We start from the raw sequence: 25485 nt of genomic DNA, 5'->3' as shown, positions 1-25485 counted from the left end.
ATGGGGACTACAGAAATGTTCAGATTGGAGAACACATAGGGTGACTTCTGTCTTGAAATATTTGAAAAGTTATCACATAGAAAATGAATTAAACTTTCTGTATTTGGTCTAGTAGGGAAAATCTACAAGTATGTTTATAAATTTCAGAAAGTCAGATTTTCTCCCTTAATGTAAATAGAGAAACGTTGTTTTTTTTTAATAACTAGAATTATCCAAAAGTGAAATAAGATACTCAGTACAAAAAGGGGTCTCCCTCACTAGAGATCTTCAAATGGAAGATGGAAATTCCTTTGATGAGAAAGACTAGAGAATATTACTGTTCAGGAATGGTTATTAGATGACCTTTAGGGCCATTCCAACTCAAAGATCCTGTGATACTGTAAAATTGGGATTCTTGCTTGCCTTCCTTGCTCCTCAACACCATTACTTCAAACTAAAATTACATTAATATAACCCACATCACATTGTTGGTTCATATTAAGCTTATGGTCAGCTAAACTCCAAAAGTCTTTTTCATATGAATTAATGGAAAACCAGTTCTCCCCTATCTTGCATTTTTGTAATTTATTTCTCAATTGATTGTAAATCTTTAAATGTTATGTCATTTTATTGGCTTTGTTTCACCATTTCTACATATTAAGTTCTTTGAAAATCTTAATTCTGTCTTCTAGCACATTAGTTGTACTTTCCAGTTTTATGTGATTTGAAAATTCGATAAACAAATCTTATTTGTCTTCATTTGAGTCACTGATGATTACATTGAATAGAACAGAGCCAACATCAGTCCTTTGGTATGGCACTAGAGATCTCCCTCCACTTTGACAATAATCCATTAATCAAAACTCTTTGGGTATAGTTGTTGAACAAGCTATGACTAAGTGTACTGTTATCCTCACCACATTTTTTAATCTTGTCTACCAAGATGTCATAGGGGACTTTGTCAAATGCTTTTTTGAAATCAAGACACAATGTATTCCAGGCATGCCTCAATCAAGCAGAGGCTATTTTACTTGTATCTTTGTTCACCCAGCACTTAGTGCATGGTTTGCACAGGTATTTAAAAATGTTGAATTAAACAAAGTAAAAAGTAGAAATAAAGTCACAAATAATGAGTAACTTGTGTCATCTTCATTAGAATGTAAACATCTTGTGAGTATTCTTTCATTCTTTGTATTTGTCTCACCAGAGTCCTAGCACAGTGATTGGCCCAAAGTAGATCTTAACAAATGCTTGTTAATTGATAATAATATATGGCAGTTATATGAGATATTGTTTTTACTTCCCCCAAAGTATTTCAGAATTGTAATGTTTTTACAAATGTTGTTGCAGATCAACTAATGTAAAAGATGCAAGAAAAGAGTCCCCAAATCAAGAAATTCTGCAGATAACGATAAGAAATTTTAATAATAGTACTTATCAAGATTATGTAGATGTCACTGGTAAGAGGAGATTCACAATGGAAAGAAATAAATAAGCACAAAGTAAAGTGAAAAATAAAAGTGTTAAATGTGTGTTGTAATTAAGTATTTTTATACTTTATATTTGTTCTTTGAATATACAGTGCTCATTAAAATTCAGCATCAATTTTTTCTCGCCTCCCCCCAAACAATATTCAATTGAAATTTATGGATTATTCAAGAAGAGAAAGATAATGGCTATCTATTTTGGAATACTCATCTTCATTCTAAACATTCCATCTGTCTAACTATATTTACACTGTGTAAGACACCTGTTTTTATTTCCATGGGACCAATCCAGCTCAAAAGTCACAGCTGGTGGCAGTCTGAATGGATGCTGGATACTAGTTCTTTAGGAAGGACAGATGGCTTTCAAAAACACCTTCTGAGTTTTCTTATTCATTTTCTTCAAAGAGTTTGGACAGGCATGCATGAGTGACATATAGGCACAAACCCAACTTATACTATATGAATTAAGATGGGTTTGTTGTAGTTGATGTTTGAGATGAATGAGTTAAAGAAAGGTAAAATCAGTGGTAGGTAGTATGGCAGTGATATAGTTGTAGCACAATGAGATCTGGATTTGAAGTTACAGGACATGAATTCAAATCCCTATTTGGAGATTTCCTAGCTGTGTGACACTGGGCAAGTCACTTAATATTTTAGAATTTCATTCTCCTTAAATGTAGAATAGAGATATTGGATTCAGTGGAGGGAAGGGTTACTTTCAGCTTTAAATAAAAATTCCTATGATGCAAAGACATTAGATCTGAAGAATACAAGTGACATGAAAGGGCCTATTATGGGCAAGAAAATGTACATAACATTCTTCTCCATGGTTATGTTGTCTTTCTTCTCAAAGAATTTTTATTGTTCCTTGAAAGCAAGGATTATTCATTTTTGGTTTTGTGTCCTTAATACAATAATGTATTAAGTAGATGTTTAACAAAGATCGATTGATTCATTCACCACTCCTTATCTAAGCCTAAAGAATATGGTCTTTCTTCTTGTTATTATCTTCTGACCATTGACCCTATCTTATTCTCTCATTCCATTTAACTTTCTTCAGAGCTCACCTTCATTTCTACCATATTGGACTCCAGGTCAATTATTTTGGTGATACTTCCTCAATCATCCTAAATATCACTTCAAAGAAAAGTTTTGTTAGTTTGTTGTAGAAATGTATATTTGATGTGTTTACTGCTTGGCAGATCTGGGAATTTGCCATTGACTTTGATATATAAAGAATCTAAGAAGAAAACTTAAATTTTTTAGCCAGATATGTATTTTAACACAGCCACTGTCTACAGGCAGGATATTGGCAACTTGACTTGCTCTATATATTTTACTCTCTCCTCTAGGTTATAAAGTGGGGAGGATGAGGGAAAATATATTAAATTAGCAAGGGAACTATCACTTTATTATGCATTTTGCAACCATTAAAGAAAAGTCTTGTATGCCTTTAGAGGGGGTTGCTTTTCTCCCTAATAACGTTGAAGAGCCCTACTTTAAAATCTTTCTTGTCTAAGTGAGGAGAAAAGAATGACTCTTTTTAAACTCTAAAAGGAACTGGAGAGCCAGTAGTAATTATAATGTGATCTTCCCTACCTGCCTCAGGTTCCTGTTCCCCTTACTTCAATGTATGTGGCTTTTACAAATTGAACCAAGTGCCTTTGTATCTGATATGCAATTGTTTTGTGCTGTTACCCCAGGTTGTTTCTTTACAAATTTCTTTCTCAAATTAAATGCACTCAAAATTAAACATGAGTTCAAGTTCCTGTTTGACATCATCTTGGTCCAAATAAAACCTACTTGTTTCTTCTCTTTACTTGCCTATTTCTGAGAATGGCACAGATATTCTCCATTTATACTTAAAAATTCTTGATATCATTTTAAAATCCTCCTTTCCCTTTCCCCCACATATTCAATCTGTTGGTAGACTCATCTTTTCAACTCCTATTTTCTTCTGTCATGTCCTTGTTATCTGTCATATGGACTATTAGAATGACTCCTTAACATTTCTAATCTCTCCAATTTCCAATTTACCCCTCACAACATCCCCAAAACCATTACCTGATCAAGTTTCCTTATTGTGCATATCTCTAATCATTCAACTATTCAAAAATAATTCATAGTTTTCCATTGCCTGTACAAATGTCTTAAATTGGCATTCGAGATTTTAATGTGACTCTATCCGTTCCAGCCTTCACCCACATTCATTCCTCTTTTTAATATGATATATACTTTAGCCAAACTAGAAAATTCATCTTTCCTGTGATTTTCCACTATGTCATCCATTGTTAACATTTGCTATGACTGGAATACCCACCCTGGCATCTTTTACCTTTAAAAAATCTTAGTAATCTTTAAAAAAAACATAGATTTTCAGTTCCAAATTCTTTTCTACTCTGCATGCTTTCTACCCATTGAGAAGGCAATAAATATAATAACCATCATACAAATGAAGGAATGCTAAACGTATTTATGCATGAGCCACATTCAGAAAAAAAAAGACAAAGAAAAAATATGCTTCATATCTGCACCTGAGCCCATTAGTTCTCTACCTGGAGATGGATAATATTTTTCACCATGAGTTGTTTGGAATTATGGCAATTAATTGTATTGATAAGAGTTTATGAAGTCTTTTGCAGTTTATTATCTTTATAGTATTGATGTTATTGTATAAATTGTTTTCCTTATTCTGCTCCCTTTGCTCTGTATCAGAATATACAAGTCTTCTCAACTTAATCTTTTCAGGCTTTCAAGAATCGACTCAAATGTTATGTCCATGAATGATATTTCACTTATTATTTAAGGAAAACAAGAAATACTCTTTCATGGGTTAATTAGTAATCTTAACTTACAATTATTATAAATAAAAGAAAGGGCTATGAAGACAAATTCAATTTATGACAATGGCTCTTGAAGAGTATGAACATCTAAGTTCTAAAGAGAAGTTGATAAAATCTTTCAAAACAGGCAACCTATATTTTGTGAGACTCCAATATCAAATTATTATCAGAAAATGGTGAAAATTCTATTGGAACATATGATTTGTTATAAAGAATTGAAAGAGGTCAAAGACTTGCAGACCGTATAGATGTCTGTCACATCTACATCATGGATATTTGAGAAAAGTACTTAAGGCAATGAATAAAGTGGAAAATATTTAAAATCATTGAATATGATTCTGACAATGTCTTAAAGTAGAAGTATAGAATTTGCACATAGTAATTGCTCAAAATTTTTTTGTTGAAATAAAGGTCTTTTAGAATTGTTAGTATGCTAGTATCTCATTCCTTTCACTGGAGCAATAAGGAACTATGGTTCTAAGACAGCTGCATGTATTTTCAAAGCACAATGTTTAGCTATTTAAAAAAATATATATAAGAGAAAACTCTTTAAGTAGAAGAGAGTGAAAGTTATGTTAAAAAGATTATGATATAAAAATAACATACAATTTTTAATTAAAATAACTGCCTATTGTACAAAAAATCAAGCCATTCCCCAATCAATAAATGGGAAAGGGATATGAATAGGCAATTTTCAGATAAAGAAATTAAAACTATCAATAAGCACATGAAAAAGTGTTCTAAATCTCTTATAGAGAAATGCAAATCAAAACAACTCTGAGGTATCACCTCACACCTAGCAGATTGGCTAAAATGACAGGAGGGGAGAGTAATGAATGATGGAGGGTATGTGGCAAAATTGGGACATTAATGCATTGCTGGTGGAGTTGTGAATTGATCCAACCATTCTGGATGGCAATTTGGAACTACGCCCAAAGGGCTTTAAAAGACTATCTGCCTTTTGATCCAGCCATAGCACTGCTTGGTTTATACCCCAAAGAGATAATAAGGAAAAAGACTTGCACAAAAATATTTATAGCTACGCTCTTTGTGGTGGCAAAAAATTGGAAAATGAGAAGATGTCCTTCAATTGGGGAATGGCTGAACAAATTGTGGTATCTGTTGGTTATAGAATATTATTGTGGGGGCAGCTGGGTAGCTCAGTGGAGTGAGAGTCAGGCCTAGAGACAGGAGGTCCTAGGTTCAAACCCGGCCTCAGCCACTTCCCAGCTGTGTGACCCTGGGCAAGTCACTTGACCCCCATTGCCCACCCTTACCAATCTTCCACCTATGAGACAATACACCGAAGTACAAGGGTTTAAAAAAAAAAAAAAAGAACAAATGTCAAAATGAACACCAAGTTAAAAGATACAAATATGAGACATCACAATTGGACCAGTTCTGAAACAATTTGTTTAAATAAACTATGAACACCTCAATCCTTGAAAAAAGTAAAATGACTACATAATTATGAAAAAATTTTAATTTATAATTAATTTTTAACATTAAAAAATTTAGTTCCAAATTCTTCCCCTCTCTCCCAACTCCTTCCCCCACCCTTCACTGAGAAGGCAAGCAATAAATATAAATTATACATTTGAAATCATTCAAAATATATTTCCATATTATCTATATCACAAAATAGCAAGAAAAATAACATGGGGAAAGCATACTTCTATTAGCATTCAGAGTCCATCATCTCTCTGGAAGTAGATATTTTTTTCATTTAAAAAAAATCCTTACATTCTGTCTTAGAACCAATACTTTTAGTACTGGCAGAAGAGTGATAAAGGTTAGGCTATTAAGTTAAGGGACTTGCCCAGGGTCACAAAGCTAATGTCTTGAGGTCAAATTAGAACCCAGGACTTCCCATCTCTAGGTCTGGCTCTCTATCCACTGAGCAAACTAGCTGTCCTGATAGCATTTTTTATCATGATTGCATTGGAATTGTCTTGGATCATTGTAGCTAAATATTTTAGAATTGATTATAACTATTATATTATCAAAATAATCATCATATTACCAAAATTGATGTTAATGATCTCCCATGTTTGTCTCACTTTATTTTGCATCAGTTCATGTAGGTCTTGTCATGTTTTTCTGAAACCATCCCCTTGTCGTTTCTTATAGCACAATACTATTCCATTTATAGTCATATACCACAACTTGTTTGGTCATTCCCCAATTGATGGACATCCCCTCTGTTTCCAGCTATTTGCCATCAAAGAAAGAGTTGCTGTATTTTCCTACTTTTCCTTTATCTCTTTGATGTACAGATCTAGTAGTAGACAATACCTAGGATATTACTGAGTCAAATTGTATGAAGTTTTATAGCCATTTGGGCAAGAGTTCCAGACTGTGAAGAGCATAAAATTATAATTTGAAGATATCTAAATATTATCTAAAGAAATATGTTCATTAGGGACTATAGGGAGCCACTGAAGGTTTTTGAGATCTTTCCAAGTATCAGAGGAGAAATCAACGTATTATACTGTTCTTTGCTCACAAGGACTTGACAAATTAATATAACTAATTATTTCCAAAAACTAATAACATTTCCTCTAATTCTACAACTTATCTAAAATTTTCTGGTTTTTTGATAGCACTAACATTTTCCCAATCAACTGGGCAAGAAACCACTCCCTTTGACTCTTTTTGTTAGTTCCTGGCAACTTTATTTTCAATTTATCTCTTAAACAGTTTCTTCTCTTTCCAAGTATTGCCATCTTCCTCCTTATTTCCCTCTTTAATGATTGTTACCAACCACTGAATTTATTTTCCCTACTTCCATTCTCTCCTATTGCTAATCCATTCTTCAAACAGCTGCCAAAATAATTTTTCTAAAGCATAGGTCCAACCATGTAATTCTCCTATTAAAATGCTCCATGGGCTTCCATTGCCTACAGGATAAAAATGCAAACTCCTTATTCTAACATTTAAAGCTCACCTGCAACCTTTCCTGTCTTATTTCACATGCTTTCCCTTTATAAACTCTAGATTCTGCCAAACTAGACTACTACCTGTTTCCCAATCTCATGCTGCCCCCTCCTGCCTCCATGCATTTAAACAGTCTATTTATTAGTCCATTTCCAATTGTTCAGAATTTCTTCCTTCCTCCCTTCCTTGCCTCCCTTCTCACTGTCTTTGTCTGTCTATCTGTAGTCTGTCTCTCCTTTAAGCTATGGAATATAAACTGAAGCCATTGCCATTTCGCCCCTTAAAAATAAGTTTGCTAGCTTAAAAAATTAGTACCCCAAGTTACCATGAACCCACAGGTAAGTATTCTCCTAGGCTTTAAGCACCACATTATATTTATTAATATATACTTTACATACAGATTTAAATTATTGAGTTATTATTGTTATTATTAAATGTGTCCTTTCACTGGATCCTTCTCTGGCATATGTCAGAATAAGTGAACTCTGAGGGCCTTTCTAAGCCTAATATTCTACATTAGGAGTATATAAATGAAATAGTTGGTAAACATTTTATGGAATTATTCCATTTGGAAAAAAAATTTTTTTGTGAGAATTTCTGAAATCTATTAGTAATAACTTGTTAAAGAAATTCCCAGTCAAAAAGAGAAACTTCCTTTAAAAAAAATTTTGGTGGGGGGGTGGGTCTCTCAGTCACAGCAGAAGGGACACTTGCAGGGCAAAACCTACTCAGTCCAGTCTCAACAGCATAAAAATGTAATTGAAAAAGGTTTAGAAAATAAAAATACAGTATAAATAATGTATTCTGTGGTTTTCTAAGTCAACATGGGCATTCAGGGATATGTTTGTATTTGAATTTGATATCACTGAGATAGTACTATATATTTATAGATGAATTCAAATATATACCTACATTTTATATTTAGGATCTCTTTCTACACTAGTTTTGTTTCTACTCTTTGGAAACCTTTTGAAGGACTTCCAAAGAATTATTCTTTTCTTGCTTTTTACAATTTAACTATGTATTTTAACCATATTACTTTTATGAAACTAAGCATTAGTATCCTACTGAATTTTTTTTTGAAGGATAAGACCTTGAAAGGTTATTTCATTTACCCCACCCTCAGATTTTAACTTTAGCTTATTGCTGGTTCATATAGAGATACCCAGGTTAGCTGCATGGCTCAGGCTTGGTAGACTGAAAGTAGGCCTGGAGACAGGAGGTTCTGAGTTCAAATTTGCCCTCAGACACTTTCTAGCTATATGACCCTAGGCAAATGACTTAATCCCACTTGTCTAACCCTTACCACTCTTCTGGCTTGGAATCAGTATATAGTATTGATATTAAAATAAAAGGTAAGGGGGGGGGGGAGAAAAAGATGGAGGGAGGGAAGGAGAGAGAAAAAGAGAGAGGAGAGAGAAAAAGAGAGAGGAGAGAGAGAGAGAGATATTGAGAACACTCAGGTAGAATATACCAAATTCACTTCTCATTTTTCTTTAATTTATATGGTTAAAATAAAAGAAGGAATTCATCAAATCCTCTCCACCCTCTTATCAATTTCAAAGTGATCAGCTGTGGAAGGCTCTCTTTCCATAAAATTCATAGCAGTTTAAGTCACAGAAACAAACCTGTTCTTTATTCAGGAACAAAAAGAGAATACACATGGGCCTACATCAAATTGCTATGCAAATGAGACTCATTGATTTCAAATACTGTGGGTCAGAAGGAGGCCTGCCTAGCTATGTGGGTCTTTCATTGTGTTCTGATATTGTTGTTTGTTTTAAAGAGAGTCCTGAATAAAATAGCAGAACTTCAAGGAAACCTCCTTTTGCAAGATTACTACAACAGACAACCTATGCCTTTGCCCAAATTATGCATTTGCAAAAATATATTTTGTGTGGAGAACGTGTTTTTTTTTCCCCATGAGGACTGCAACAATGAAAAAATAATTTAGTTATGTTAATTTTGAAAACAGAAGGAGCATATTCATAAAGATCTTACAGATTATAAATTTAAGCATTCATTATCTACCAGATGTAAAGATGAACACAAAAAGATTTTGATGATTCAAACTCATATCAAATCCTGGTAGAATCTATCAGTATACTATGGAGCATGGAAGAGACCATTTAGAATATAGTGTGCTAAAAGTCATAAGCAGATGGTTATTCATCATGATGATTTAAAATGAAAATTCCAGGTATCAGATATAATACTTGAAATACATATTCTTGGTTTTAGCTTCTAAATAAGAATTGCCAGACTTTGAAGAGACATTACACTAAGAGGAACCTAGTTTTAACTATAGATATATAAAGCAGTTTTCCTGCTCTTCATCCATTTTGTGCATCTAAAAGTTCATACAGAGATACTTTGTTTTATATTGTAGTACTTCCTACATTCCGATCCCCCTAGCAGTGCACTCAAGGAAAGAAAGAACTGTTGCTTATAAATAGCAGCAAAACAAGCAAACAAAAAATGAAGCAACTGGAATCAATAATTTCATTTGAGGCAAAACTTTCCATTTAGGGACAAGGGGCTATCCTAATCTTCTGTGACTAAAGTTTACTCTATTCAATTCAATTAAACAAATATTTATTAAATGCCTACTATGTGAAGGGTTTGGTTTTACAAAGATAGAACAAAATGGGTTGTCTTCAATGAATTACCTTCTGCTGAGATCCAGAAAATGAGCAAGTTCCTCAAGGACAAGACTTTTTCATTCTTCTGTTTATATCCCCAATGTTCAGCACAATGGCTTCCACATAATGGATTTAATATTTATTGGATTGAAAGTTGTTCACAAGCAAATAAACATAAAGTAATTGGAGGAAAAAAGAACTATAACTTAGTAGAAGAGCATTGAAAGTAAGATCTTGATTAAAATATCAGTTCTGCTGCTCAAAACCTACAGAACCTTGAACAAATCATTTAATCTCATTGTCCCTCAATTTCTTTATCAGTAAAATGAGGAATTCAGACTAAATAGTCAAGTTCTATTTCAGCTCTACACCTCTATTCCTAAGAACCAGAATTAAAGAGGAGCTCAATGGAGAAATGATTCAATTCATGTAGGAAGTTAAGGATTCATAAAAGTATAGGGAATACATTTTGAGCATACAAGACTAATTGTACAAATACACGGAGGCAAATAATGGAATGCTGAACACAAGGAACAGCTAAATAGAGTGCATGAAAGGTGTGATATGTATAAAGTTGTGAAGGAAAATTGTGGTACATTTGTGGAGGATCTTCTAAGCCAGGCTCACCCCTCAGCCCAGCAAAAGCCAGTCACTGAAAATTTTTAGTCAGAGGAGGGACAGTATTGTGGATAAATTCAAAGCATTTTTCAAGGTCTCCCGGCAGTATCGGAAAGATGTGAGCAATAGCCCCATAGAGAATACACAGTGCAGTGGCAAAGGTCTTAAAATATTTTATTAGAAATATCACTTACCTGAAATATTCACCTCAGGTCTGGCCTATTTTTAATAGGTCTAGAAATTGCTTAATGCAGCAGGACAGTTTTTAAACTGAATTTAGAGTTGGAAGACAGGTACAAATCTCAAGTCTGCTCATTTGTTTATCTGCAAGTACGATGATTGAAAATCTCTTGGATTTAGTCTTTTTGTGTAAAAATGAGAGCTGAACTAGTTATTCTCTAAGGTTCCTTCAAGCTTTCTCTTGATGATGCCTTTTATCAGGAACAGAAAAGATATACTGAATATTCCAAACTGGAAAAGATCTGGTCTTACTTATTTCTTGATTGAAATCTAGTCTTTGCCTTCATCATGACTTCTAGTCACTTTATCCCTCTGCTTTCCCCAATAAATCAGTCCTGCTCTAACCTCCCTCCAATTTCTTGAACCTACATTTATTCAATTCAGTTTTGTTCTCTGCTTTCTAATATCTTGCCCATTTGCCACCTATCCCCTTCAAAATCTCTACAATTTGATTTTCTGCCCCGCCTCCCACTCTTGCTCTGGTATGTAAGAAATAAAATGGATAGATTTAAAAACATTATGGTTTTAAAGGATTTATTGGTATCCATTAGAAAAATAAAGCCATGTGCCTCTTAAGAGTCAGTTTGAAAGTTGCACCCTGTTGCCTCCTCCTCCCATCCTGGCTCCTGCTCCCAAGGTGGAAAAGAGGCAGCACCAACCCAGGCCCTCACTATTTATCCTTCTGCTTCCATTACATAACGGTCTTACATCACCACATAAGACTGAAAGCCAGTTAGATCATGTGAAATGTAGTTTGAAAGAGCCCTAAATGTCCACAGGAAGTTTAGATCAGGGACCTCAAAATTAGTTCAAGAACCCCCAAATTTCCAATATCACAGGTGACAGTGAATGCTGCCAAAGTCACAGAACCATACTGGCTTGGTACTACAAATTTCTCCTTCACTCTTTCCTAATTGCCATTTTTATCAAATTGCTCCCAACACTGGTTATGAATCATCTTTTCTATAAAGTCATATGTAACCCTTTTCCTCTTTCTTTGTATCATGTGGGTCAAGAAAAATTGAAGACATGCTCTTTATTCTTCCCAATTCTGCACTTAAATTCATTTAATATATTCCCCTATTTTTTTCTCCTTTGTATTTATATTGAAGAGGTTACCCTTTTTGCCAAGTTCATGACGTTTATTTATTCTCTTGATTCCCTTCCCTCCCTCTCATTTCAGAGCTGCCCTTTGGTTACCAGGGCTAGGCCCCAACGACAGTCTCTTTCACTATTCACTAGGATCCCTTCTTTTTACAACCAGATTTCCAGACTGTCCCCATGCTTAAAGTCACTTGATCTCATCAACCGTTTAAGGTTGTCATATCTTTCCTTTTTTTTGACAAATTTTTAGAAAGAGCCACACTGAACATAGTATGTATTTACTGTTAATTGAATGGGAATGTGTCCTATTCACAGATAATTAAATACGATGAGAGAACTGCAAAATAGTGTAGTTGAAAACACATTGAATAAGGAATTAAAAACCTATAAGAGTTTCAGTTGTTTGGTCAAATTAGAAACCCTCAAATGGTTAAGAAGTGAATGGAGGAGGAGGAGGAAACAGAAACAAGGAATATAGATAAGATTTTTTTTTTTCTGAATGAAATGTTTTCTTTTAAGTTATATCCATTTTTTTGTGAGCCCATTTGGTTTTCATGGCAAAGATATTGGAGTAGTTTGCCTTTTCATTTTCTAGCTCATTTTACAGAGGAAGAAACTAAGGCAAAATACGGTTAAGTGTTAAGGATCACACAGCTAGTAAGTGTCTGAGGCCAGGTTTGAACTTAGGAAGATGAGTTTTCCTGACTCCAGACCTGACACTTTATCCACTGTGCCACTTAGATGCTTTCTGGATGATATGCCCAAGGTCAAATAGGCACAAAAAGCAGTGTTACTTGGAAAGACTTCAAGTAGAGCATAGAGATAGCTATGTCTGTCATTCAAAGACAAGTTTAGATGAACCTGGGGAGGTTAATCTCTGGAATGTTAGTCACCACAAGTAACAAGTAATTTAAACCATGGAAAGTTATGAAGATTGCCCAGAGGTGCTCTGATCTATATTGGTGAAGGAAGTGACTAAATCAATGAAATCATCTGTTTTTAAAGTTTTAAACCATAAAATGAAAGCTAAAGAAGTATAGTTGGGGAAAGCTGGGTGGCTAGTGAATTGAGAACCAGGCCTAGAGACAGGAGGTCCTATGTTCAAATCTGGCCTCAGACACTTCCCAACTGTATGACCCTGGGCAAGTCACTTGACCCCCATTGCCTACCCATACCACTCTTCTGCCTTGGAGCCAATACACAGTAAGGAAGAGAAGGAGGAGAAGGAGGAGAAGGAAGACAGAGAGGAGGGGAGGGAAGGAGGAGGGAAGGGGAGGAGGAGGGAGGTGGAGAAAGAGAAAGAAGTATAGTTGATCTAGCCAGCATATCTAGGATCAAATCTCACCTCTGACCCATAATGGCAATATGACTTTGGTTAAGTCACATTCTTAATGCCCCCACACAACTTAAGACTATACATTGCAGAAAAGTTGCTGATCTGGATTGGTAATAAGGAATTTTTTTCACTCTATTCATACCAATGAAATCAGGACCAGACCAAATGATGAAGACTAGATATTACTGTTTGATCATAATTTTCACAAGCATAGAGTACAAAAAATTTACTTAGAATTTTAGTGATTTTTATTGGTTCAATTATTGAAAGTAATTTTTGAAATAAAATGTTGGCAAAGTACATTCTAAAGGTTATTTGTTCATAGGTGATTATGACACACTGAAAGGTCAAACTATAAGGCCAGTTTAGAGAGAGAAATTAAAAACTCCTGCTCTAAGACTACAAACTAGCCAATAATATGTATTGGTAGTGTAATAATATGCATCAGCAAAGGGAGTTTCTTTACTGAAAGTTCCCTACAGCAATAATTTCACAGGTAAGGACTATCAAAACAAATAAGATTTCAGTTTTGTTTTTCTCTATATTAAGAATTAAATTAGGAGTCATGAGGTCATGAGGCCTAGGGTTAAGTTCTAGCTCTACAATAAGATATCAGGTTCAGTTGGATATAAAATAATTAGATTACCTTCAATTTACCTTCTCATTTGATTTCAAATTATTCTCATGATCTTTTGAAGATTCTTATGATCTTTTCAAATCTATGTATATTTAAATTATTGAATGCATTTCTTCTTCCTTTTGAGGACTACTTAACTTTAAAACCAATTCAATTTTCTTTATGAAAATGGCAAGTTACCATGGTTACAGAGTGAAGAATGTTACTGAAAAGCAACAAAAGACAAACTAATGACATTTTAAAAGCCAGTTTTGAAGATATTGGGAAATTGCTACAACAGAGGACCAGGAACCTACCAAAATTCCAATGATAGTAAATCATAATATAAACATCCAAGTGTCTAGGTCAGAAGTAATTGATGTCTATTTAGATTTGCTATGCCTGTCCCAAATCATTTTGTGTTTCAAATCTAACTAAATGAACAAGATTTAATAAAAGATGAATGTTGCACATCTACATATAGCTGAGAATATTCATGAATGCAATGAGAAATAACATCATGCCTATTACATACCTCATATGAGAATTAGGTGTGGTATCTCAGGACAATATCATTGTATGTAATTTTAATGTTTTATGGTATATTCTTCCCCTTCATGAAAAAATAGATGTAAACTGACATGGTTCTTCATATTAAAATGCCCACTAATGAATGCATCAATTTCTTTTCGAGGAAAAGCAATGACTACCAGAATGATTAAAATTTAAACTTCTTCAATCATCTTTAATAACAGGATAAAAAAAAAATCTCACACAGGGGGCAACTGGGTAGCTCAGTGGATTGAGAGTCAGGCCTAGAGACGGGAGGTCCTAGGTTCAAATCTGTCCTCAGACACTTCCCAGCCGTGTGACCCTGGGCAAGTCATTTGACCCCCCTTGCCCACCCTTGCCACTCTTCCACCTATGAGCCAATACACAGAAGTTAAGGATTTAAAAAAAAAAACACCTCACACAGTTCCAAACACATATGGCTTTAATTAAATTACAACTGAAGCAGGAAAATTTTCAGAAAATATAGGCAAAGCTAGACCAATTTTATGTGCTTGCTTAATGGAATGATGGGTGCATTATTTGAAGTCTAAAAGTAGTGTTATTTCAGTATTTTAGAAGCCATAAAATTGATTTAAAGAGGAAGTTCAAATGGTATGAAAATATATGCATGAAATTAAATACATGCAATTCAGTTGTTTTGCTTCCTACTGTCTTCTTGTAATTAAGAGTTCATGCTTGACAAAATATCATAAAACCAGATTTTAAAAACTATACAAGTGAATTCATATAAACCAGAGCAAAAATATTTGCTACCAAATTCCTTGGCATTGTTAAATGGTTCAATATTAGAAAACTATGATTTTATCAGTAGAAATTACTTTAAAGAAGCATTATTACTTCCTTTGCTACCACATCCTAAGGACCATGGAGACTTTTCCATGACTTGCAGCTGAAACCATCTACGGATGTTGTCACCCTCATTAAAATGTGATGTCCTTGAGAGCAGAGACTGTCAATTTGCATCCCCAGTGTGTAGCCTGGTGCTCTTCCCCTAGTAAGTGCTTAATAAATGCTTGATATGAAAACCTAGTCAAATAAAATGTGTGTTTTCAGAACAATTGAATGAACAGTTCAGAGTTGACTCATGCTTAGTAGGCTAAATAAGAACTATCTAATTCATTGTTCTTAGTGGTACTATAATAATTTCGAGCTCCTAAGGAATGGAAATGCCTGATATTTGTCCCTTTGGCTGAACAATAGAATTGTAGGCAGATCACTTGAACTGTAGGCTGATAGGATTTCTATATTCTAAAAATCTATGACAACTGAAATAGCCACTGTGTAGAATCCCTGAAACATATCAATTGAGCCTATGAAGCTTTGGGAACCTCCAGAATTGTTTTGGAATTTGGAACAAGAAAAGATTAAGAGATTTGTCTTCAAAGGATTCTCTCCATGAACTCTTTTCTGGCTTTGTCTCCATGGTTGGATGACATGATTTTAAAGCAGTAGCAGTCAATGGCAATTATTATGAGTTTCATAATCTACTACAAAAGGTCCTTATTTTAAAAAATCTATATGTTTTAGCTGACTCCTTAAACCTTGCTTCTGTTTTTTTTGTCATCTCTGGCTCTTAACATTTGAGCCTGTAAGTGCTAGTGCTGAGACTATGAAAGCCAAGGAAGTTGGATGTAGAGAATTTAGATATTTTCCTCCATCAGAAATAATTTCAGTTGAGAAACAATGGAAAGGATATTTATGGATAAAAAAAAAAGGCACAAGTCAGTTGTAGGGTCATCTCTAGAATTTCAATTAGTTTCCTTTCCCTTTACGCTCTTACTTGAACCTATATCTTAACCTAAAGTTAACTCAACAGTATATCAGAAATTAAATGAATCCTTAAAAATCTTCCCCTTGGCTTTATAAGCACTCTAAGAAATTATAGGTTTCAGTTCCTCTGCCAAACTCTTATAGTGAGCTCCTGAGATTATCTCCTGAAAGGACCAGTTCATTCTGAAAGATTCAGCGGTGTAGCACCATAGTTATGAGAACAGATAGAAAGAGAACACTACTGAAGAAACAGTACAATCCACAAGACAGTAATGAGTATTGTGTTACTACAATTTCCTCAGTGAAGCTAAAATAGCACCTCCTCATTTTTAACAACCTAATGACTATTCCAGAATAAAAAACATAAGATCAAAGCTTTTGAGCTGTACGGGATCTTAGAAATTTTCAAGCCCAGTTTTACTGATGAGGAAACTGAGGTTCAGAGAAAATAAGTGACATGCCTAGTATCACAAGTTAATAAGAATCTGAATTGGGATTCAAATCATGCCCCTTAAAATGTAATAAGTATTCATTTTTATAAAACGCTAGTATTCTTTAAAAATGCCTATTATCTGAGGGTACTTTTATTGACACAAGTTTTAATTTTAAAAACAACATTTTACTCTCTTTTCTGTTGACAAAGAAAACTTTGACAGATGACAATTTTTCATGCTCGATTAGAACCTGTGCCCAAAGTCCTTTAAGTTTTGGTTTGCATAATAAACTTTAAGCATTCTATTCAAACCAATTTTCTTTTAGTAAAAACTTGGTAGCATCATCAAATCCATTTTGAAACAGTATTTTCATTTTCCTCTGGCTTGGTGGGAAAAGAGCTTGATTTAGTCTTACCAGATTGGCCCTAGACAACTACAATGAAAAGAAACAAATTTTAATAATGAGACATAAGTGACATTGAAGGCAGATATAAATTTGTCAGCCTAAACTTGCTTATTACAGATTTATTTGATAACAAAAATACATAACCCATAATAAAAATATAACCCCACCTAATTAATATTTTACATTTTTTACTCATAAGGATTTTATTTTATCTAATGTACTTTATATACTTTATTATTGCAATCATTTTAAACAAAGGACTACATTCAAAATTGAATTTGAAACTGGTCTCAAAAATGGGGAAAAGAAATTATAAATTAAAGGATAATATCTTCATTTGCATAATGTTCAAAATGCCTAAATAAAGAGTATCCAGTACTTTTTATTCTGATTGTTAAAAAGTATATATTTTGAAGGAATATCTAAATTATTTATCTAACATATGCAAAATATAAACATTCTCTCAAGTTAAAAATGGATAGGGAAATAGTTAAATTCAGTGCACACTCCTGGAAGAATTAATCTTTCAAATTCTCTGAATAAGTCTAAAAAAATGCTTACCATGATATCTTGATTTGCCATATTAATGTATAGATCCAGCTGTCCTTTGTCTTCTGGGCAGATATCTAATCGACCACTGAAAGGTGAAACAGTCACTGTTCGCCCTATAGGCAGGATAGGAAGGCCATTGGTAAGCCCTCCATCAACCCATTTCTATTAAAAGAAGTATCTATTTCAGTTGCATAGCAACTTCACATCACATAATACAAAACACAATGACTTCTTAAAAAGAAATTTCTATCCAAATAAATACAGTCTTGGAAATAATTTATAATTTCTGGTTATAAGAATTAATTTTTTGTGATATGTTTCAGAACAATTTTCAAAAAAAAATTCCTATACAAACATTACTTCTGCACCATAATAAAAAATTTTAGAAGCAGTTAGGATTTAGGGATAGGAATAGAGAATGGACCTATGTTTTCAGTGACATAGATAGGAACTCCAAATATAGAGTTAGAATATGAAACCAGATCTTCTTTCTGAGATGAGCTCTCAAAAATATGCTACCGTGACTCTTAAATTAGGAAATATATCATAAAATTCCAAAGGTTTTGATTTTATTATCCTCTATAATAGCTGCCTAAATTTTGACTTAACATTATATTGTTACAAGAGGAGAGGTTAAAGCATGTGAGTTTGGTCTGTAGGAGAGAGTGCAGGAGGATAAAGATTCTAGAATGGAAAAGCCCACTTTTCAAACAGTTAACTGAGATTTTGAGCTGGCGGTCTCTCTAGAGATTTCTGGAGGGGTTGGCTACTTTTCCTCAGTGGTTATTTCTACCTTGATTCCCCATCCTACCTGTTGCCTTGCTGGAGCTTTGTTGTTGTCGGCTGTGTTCCTTGTGATCCTAAGCATCTGACAATCTGATTGTAAGATCAGGTCTGGTTCCTTTTGAATCCAGAACCTCTCTCTGGGCCCTGTCAAACTGCCATAGACCACTATCTCAATACCATCAAAAGGGGTGGGGATTAGCACAGTTTTAGGTTGAGCAGGGACTGGGATTTTCTTTAGATCAGATAAATTAGGATTAGTGTAGGCTACACCCTTTGAAGACTTCCAGTGACAGAACAACATTAGATCTAGGGGATAGTTAGTGATATTAGCATTAGGGCCATCCAAATTCCTTCTAATCTTTCCCTTTTAATTAAATTACCTTTTATTTACTGTTTGAGTGGTCTGTGTGTGTTATCTCAGGACAGGCTCTGGTGGGACTGGGTTCTGTTGGCCTTCCCAAAACACAATTAATCTTCTGATACTGGCCCAATCCTAACCATGTGGTCCCATCCCCTATACCACCCTCTTACAATAAAGACTTTGTGGGGGACTTAGTATCATTTTATTCAAGTTAAATGATAGCATTAGCTATTGTTCTTTCTTCTTTTGACATCATGAAATGGTATCTTGACTAGCCTGTGAATTGGCTTTGTGAAGATGGGATTAACTCTCCCATCCCCTATTTTTAAATTTAATCACCAGAAGCATATACAACCTACTTAATGCCTAAGTGAGGGAGGTCCACAATCCAAGTGCTAAAGTGGGTGACAACTCAGAAATGACTGACTGCCCCTAGGCAGTCCTAAGCAAAGTTACAGACAGCAATTGGTCCCCATAAAGTGGAGGAGGGGACAGGAAGTGATGTGGAAAAAGCACTATAAAAACCCTGAACTTCCTGTTCAAACAGACTTTCTCCTTTGAACTTGGCCTTAGAGGAGCTCTGGCTTGGGACCTTGGACTGCTTCTGGTAAGACAGCTCTTGGATTTTCCCCTTCCATCTACCAGGTAGGTGAGTGAAAAGGCAGACTCCTTTCCTGGCTTCTGGAGAGACTAGTTGCCAGGCATTTTAAGTGATTACTGATACTACCATTCTGAAGAACAATTTGGAACCATGCCCAAGGGACCATAAAATTGTGCATACCCTTTGACCCAATAATACCAAAGTCATCATGGACAGGGGAAAAGGACCTACTTGTAAAAATAATATTTATAGCAACTCTTTCTGTGGTAATGAAGAATTGGAAACTGAAAGTATGTCCATCAATTGGGGAATGGTTGAACAAGTTGTGGTATAATTGTAATGGAAGATTATTGTGCCATAAAAAATGATGAATGTGATAAAAAAAAAGGGAAATGAAGAGAGAAGAACCAGGAGAATGTTATACACAGTAACAGCAATAATACACAATGATCAGCTGTGAATTAATTAACTATCAGCAATGCAAGGATCTAGGACAGCTCCAAGGGACTCATAAAAAAAGGCCATCTACTGCCACAGAAGGAACTTTTGGAGTTTGAATGCAGACAGAAGCATACCCATCTTCATTTTATTTCCTCCATTAATTTTCCAATAATGTAAGCAATATGTGTTTTCTTTTTCAACATGCCAAACATAGGAATAGGTATTATATGATAACATATGTACAATCTATATCAAATTTCCTGCTGTCTTGGGGAGGAGAGGGATGGGAGAGAGGGAGAAAAAATGCATTGCAAAATGACATAAAATTATTAAAAATTGAACCAATATTAAGAAAAAGTATAATACAACACTGTTTCAAAAGCCCTTGGGTGGAGATAAGATAGACGAGTAACTAGAACAGCAGCTCTGTTTGAACATGAAAATCCTCTCTGACCAAGATTAAAATATCACCACAAAATGAATACAGGAGTGAAAGAACCAACAAGAAGAAAACTACTTTTAAGAGAGGAAAAACCAGAGACCATCTGGGGAACTGAGGTGAGGGGAGCAGAGGCAGCAAGAGACTCTAGCTAGAAATGAAGAGCATGCCAAGAGCAAACCACAACATCACTACCCCACAACCCCCTATCTGCTGTCTCAGGTTCTGAACTTAAGCCCAAACTAACATTCAGACCCTAAGAGCCTGCTTAGGCAAATAGTGGTCCAAGCCAATTCACACCCTTGAAATCTCAAACCTGTGGAGAAGTCCAGAGTCCTAGCCCAGGGCACTCTGGAGTAAAGAGGGCTGATCTGTGTGGGTTCAGAGTGAATCCAGGAATCCCAATCTGGGCTTGGGATGATGACAAAATCCACGGTTTGGGGTAAGGACACAATTCTCAGGGGGAGCAATACCCCTGGATCTCTTTGCCCTAAACTAAGAGCAGAACTACAGGACAGGGCAATCAAGGGTGTGCTTGATTGAATCAAGAACACCTTGAGACCAAAAACTTGAGCCTAAGCCTAGGGCTAGAATTAGTCAGCTCCTGGCCTGATCAAGTTAGGAGTGAGATCAAAAGCTTACACCCAAGCCTGAGGAAAGTCTTTAAGCTATCAGTATCTCAAGGGTCAATTAAATCTTCAGGAGGAGGGGGCTCTCTGAGCTCTCAGCCCTCAGGCCATCTGGTAAACCAGTAACAACCCAGAAAATAAGCTGAAAATAGCATCAAGGAAGAACTGAAGTTTAAGAAGGTACACTCCAACTTCCCAGAAAACAGAGCCTACCTATACTTAGACAGGAAAAATGAGCTAACAACAAAAAAAGCACTTAATTCTAAACAATTTTTATGGAGAAAAAGAGCATGGTTCACAGACATGGAAGGGGACAGTGCAAGCAAAAGAAACACATCCAATATCCAAAAGAAAAATATGGATTGGACACAGATTCTGGAAGAATTTTAAAAAGATTTCAAAACTCAATTAAGAAAGGTAGAGGAAAAGAGGGAAACAGAAATGAAAGTGATGCAAGTAGAAATGAAAGTGATGCAAGAAGAAATGGGACAATTGAAAAAGGAGAACCAAAAACTGACAGAGGAAAACTAGGCCTTGAAAATCAGAATTGACCATCTAGAAACTAATGATTTCATGAGAAATCAAGAAACAAAGCAGAATTAAAGGAATGAAAAAAACAGAGGAAAACATGAAGTATCTTATTGAAAAAACAACTGGCCTAGGAGAAACAATTTAAGAATTACTGGACAACCTGAAAGCCATGATGAAGAAAAAATCTTGGACATCATATTATAAGAAATTATCAAAGATAACTGCCCAGAGATCCTCAACCAAGAAAACAGATGTATCACACAGACAGCAGGAAACAGGATAACCACAGGAACAGGTATAATGAGAAGATATAGCAGAAGGAAAGCCACAGGAGAGAAGCCAAGCTCACTAAGTCCACCCCGGGAGACAAGACTCAGACTCTAAGCTTAACTGACTGTTAGAAACAGCTCAGTAACTTCTGCAGAATTCCAGAATCTTTCCTGTCTCTGCATCTTTTCAAATCCTGCTCATATGCTCTCTTTCCTTATAACAATACCAAGATGAATTTAAAATGGGAAAATGATTTAAATATGAAGAGTGAAATCATAAATAAATTAGGTGAATATAGAATAGTATACCTGTCAGATCTGTTGGAAAGGAAGGAATTTAAGACCAAGAAAGAGATAGAGAACATTGCAAAATGTAAAATGAATGACTTTTATTATATCAAATTTAAAAAGATTTTGTACAAACAAAACCAATGCAACCAAAATTAGAAGTAAAGCAATAAACTGGGAAAAACATTTTTATAAAACTCTGACAAAAATATAAATAAGGAACTAAGTCAAATCTACAAAAAAATCAAGCCATTCCCCTATTGTCAAGGGACATGAATAGGTACTTTTCACATGAAGAAATCAAAATTACCAGTAAGCACATGAAAAAGTGTTCTAAATCCTTCCTGATTCAAGAAATGCAAATAAAAACAACTCTCAAGTAGCACCTTACACCTATCAGACTGGCCAATATAGCAGCAAAGGAAAATGATAAGTGTTGGAGGGGATGTGGCACACAAAGTTTTTCAGGAACTGTTTAATAAAGAAAAAGAAACTTAACTATTTCACCAGTCTATTTTGCTGAAATTCCTGATATATAATGTGATTAACTAAAAGCTAATAAAAAAACTGACTTTACGTGAGAATGTGGCTTGGCAATATACGACTATGACCATTATCTAAATACACCTATAAGCACTAACTATATTATAAAGATGTTAACAATAGTTCACGTTTTGAAGCACTTTCAGGTTTACAATATACTTTCCTCACAAAAAGCCAATGAGGTATATTCTCTGAATATTATTATCACTAAATTTAAGATGAAGAAACTAAGAGACTTGACCAAAAACATATAGCCAGAAAATAAATTTTGGGACTAGAACTTGAATCTTAACCTTCTGCTTCTAAATCCTGTTCTTACCCTCTGTCAAACTACTGCTACATGAGTCTTGATAAAATAAAACCAGGTCTATTCATGTAATTTAAATATAACATCACCTGGTGTTGACCTTACATAGCTAACTTTATAGTCCTAATTCTTATCTTCATATTCTTTAACAATTCCAAAAGAAGCATGCTCAAAAATATTATTCACATTGAGAGAGAGAACTGATGAACTGAGTGCAAATTAAAACACAACTTTTTCACTCTACTTTTCTTGCTTTTTTTTTCCCCCAACCTGTATTATATGGAAATATATTCTGTATGACTTTACATGTAACTGATAATATATTGCTTGCTTTCTCCATAGAGGGGGAGAAGAGGAAGAGAAAAAATTGGAACTGAAAAATTTTTTAAATGAATGATAAATACATATATAAATTTTAAAAACTTCCCCTTTCCTTTCTAATTTTTTTCAACAAACAATGCTTTTAGAGATCTTTCTCTTGATGATTTTATAGAAATGAGAAGATAAGCATATGGATCTATAGTTGTCAATGTCTTCTCAGTTAACTATTTGGTGCCCAATAATGTTATGGTCTTGTGCAAGATTCAAACTCAAGAGGAGTTTAAATAAAGATAGTGAAAATTTCCAGATATTCCTATTAGTGAAAATTACTGTAAATTCATTAAGCCCTGCAACAGTATATGGACATCTAAATAACATCCACACCTAATTAAAAAAAGAGCAATTTAGTAATCCAAAAAGGTAAAACTAAGTATATAATGAATGCACTTAGCAAAGATGAGCAGTCTATTGACTAAGTTGATAAATATACATTTCTTGGACAGACGCTAAATCTTAATAATAAGTTGATCCTGAAATTGAGTAGGAAGAGGAGACTGGGTTGGATCACATTTGGGTAACTGCAATGCTTTAAATTATACTAAGTTGCTAAATGCTGCAAAAGCCTACCCTTTAAATACCAAATATTCTTTGAATGACAATAGAAAATAATGCATCATGCAACTATACAACCTCAGAACAATCCATGTTAGAACTTAAGATATCAAGGATGCATATGGCTGAAAAATGAAGCAGGCAAGTCATATACTGTTGTGAGGAAGATTTGATTAGGTATTGATTAACTATTGATTAGGAAGTACATAGCAGGAAGGAGCTGGATCTGGGAATTCCAGGTTGGAATGAAGGAGGAGGAAGTCTGTCTGTGCCCTGAGTGTGGACTCCATGAGTGGTGGGCAAAACTGTTGCCAGCCTGGGAGACCTCAGAGCAAAGGACACCCTGCTTCCTGATTTCCCTTGGGATCCTGTGTGGTGTGTCATCTAGCAAAAGGACAAATCTACAGAGCCAAGAGAGGAGGAGAAGTTTGAAAACTGGAGGACAGTGCTTCAAGCAGAACCCTCTCTACTTGGTACCTGAGATCATCTTGACTCCTGGCATCCAGAGATCATCAGTGGATTGCAGTGAGAATCCCAAAGCCACAAAGTCCTAGCCGTACTCAAGCCTGGCAGGTTCCAGGTTTGAGGCAGAAACCCAGAGACTCCATTTACAGCAACTTGGGCCCTGTTAGTTTAGATCACTTAGATAAAAGTAGAATAAGTCCTCCCACTGCCCTGTGGTTTTATCCCTTAGATTTTAAGCATAGAAATCCTTTCCCACCTTTTAGTCTAACATAATTAAAGCTGTTAAGTCCCTTTTACCTTGTTAGCCTGTTACTATACTCTGGTCTAGTGGAAGCTAGGTGACAGTTAAGATCAACTGCCATTCTTGTGGAAATCCAGTAAACTCTGTTCTCTTCACCCTGGTCCAGTCTCTCATAAATCCTAGAGTGTGTTCCCACAAACCATATCCCTGGTGACCCCATTCATTACCTTACTTATATTTTCTTACAATACCAAGAATGAGAAATAATAGGAAAGTCTGAATAGAGTACTTATAGTCATGAGTTAAATAATGGAGTTCTCAATTGTACTGGCTGGATATTGAAATACATAATATTAGAAGATATGATGGGATGCAATTTTCTTTAGTTAGAGCCATGTTAATGAGACTATCAAGGTATCAAAATATAACAAGAAAAAACTTCATTATAAAGTTTAAGAGTTCATTTCTAATGGAACAGAATCTTGTGAAAGAGATTTTTCCCAACATGGGTTTTAATTTATATTTACTTGTCCCCTTGCTTTCCTCAATTTCTAAATAGAAACATTTTTCAGTGAAAATGGAAAGATACTATTAATATGTTAGTATGTTGTTAGATACTAACTACAACTTAATATTAGTTATTGTTATTGATATTCACATTAGGTAGCATAGTGGGTAAAATGGATGATAATAGTAACACCTACCTCATAGTGTTGCTGTGAGAATCAAATAAAATAATATAAGTAAAGCATTGTGATTATAAAATGTTTCAAGAGTTTCCAAAGTATTTTATGTACATTATATCTTCTGAGCCTCATACAACTTTATGAGGTAGATAGTACAAATTTTTCTTTTCTCCTTTAACAGTTGAGAAAATGAATCTCAGAGAGGTTTGTCCATGACCATAAAGGTAGAAAATGTCAGGATCTATGTCTCAGCTCAAGTACTCCTGACTCCATCCACTATACCACATTTCCTGTTACCCTACTCATGATATAAGATATATATCATTACTTTGCATGACTCTGGGGCAGCTGGGTGGCTCAGTGGATTGAGAGCCAGGCCTAGAGACTGGAGGTCCTAGGTTCAAGTCCGGCCTCGGACACTTCCAGCT

At 34.9% G+C, this 25485-nt stretch overlaps 1 protein-coding gene across 1 annotated transcript in view; it reads right to left on the bottom strand.

Moving 5' to 3' along the window:
- Positions 1-16716: 16716 nt before the first annotated feature.
- PNPLA4 (patatin like phospholipase domain containing 4) overlaps positions 16717-25485 on the bottom strand; it is a 61226-nt gene continuing 52457 nt past the window's right edge. The window contains exons 6-7 of the mRNA XM_044670387.1: positions 17547-17699; positions 16717-17012 (exon numbers count right to left, since the gene is read on the bottom strand). Coding sequence (XP_044526322.1) covers positions 16881-17012; positions 17547-17699 — 285 coding nt within the window. The 3' untranslated portion in view covers positions 16717-16880. The remainder of the gene's footprint in view (positions 17013-17546; positions 17700-25485) is intronic.

This window comes from Gracilinanus agilis, chromosome 3, assembly GCF_016433145.1.
Source record: "Gracilinanus agilis isolate LMUSP501 chromosome 3, AgileGrace, whole genome shotgun sequence".
In the NCBI taxonomy this organism is placed as follows: Eukaryota; Metazoa; Chordata; class Mammalia; order Didelphimorphia; family Didelphidae; genus Gracilinanus; species Gracilinanus agilis.
The sequence above is the reverse complement of the archived record's forward strand: the minus strand, read 5'-3'. Positions and strand labels throughout refer to the sequence as shown.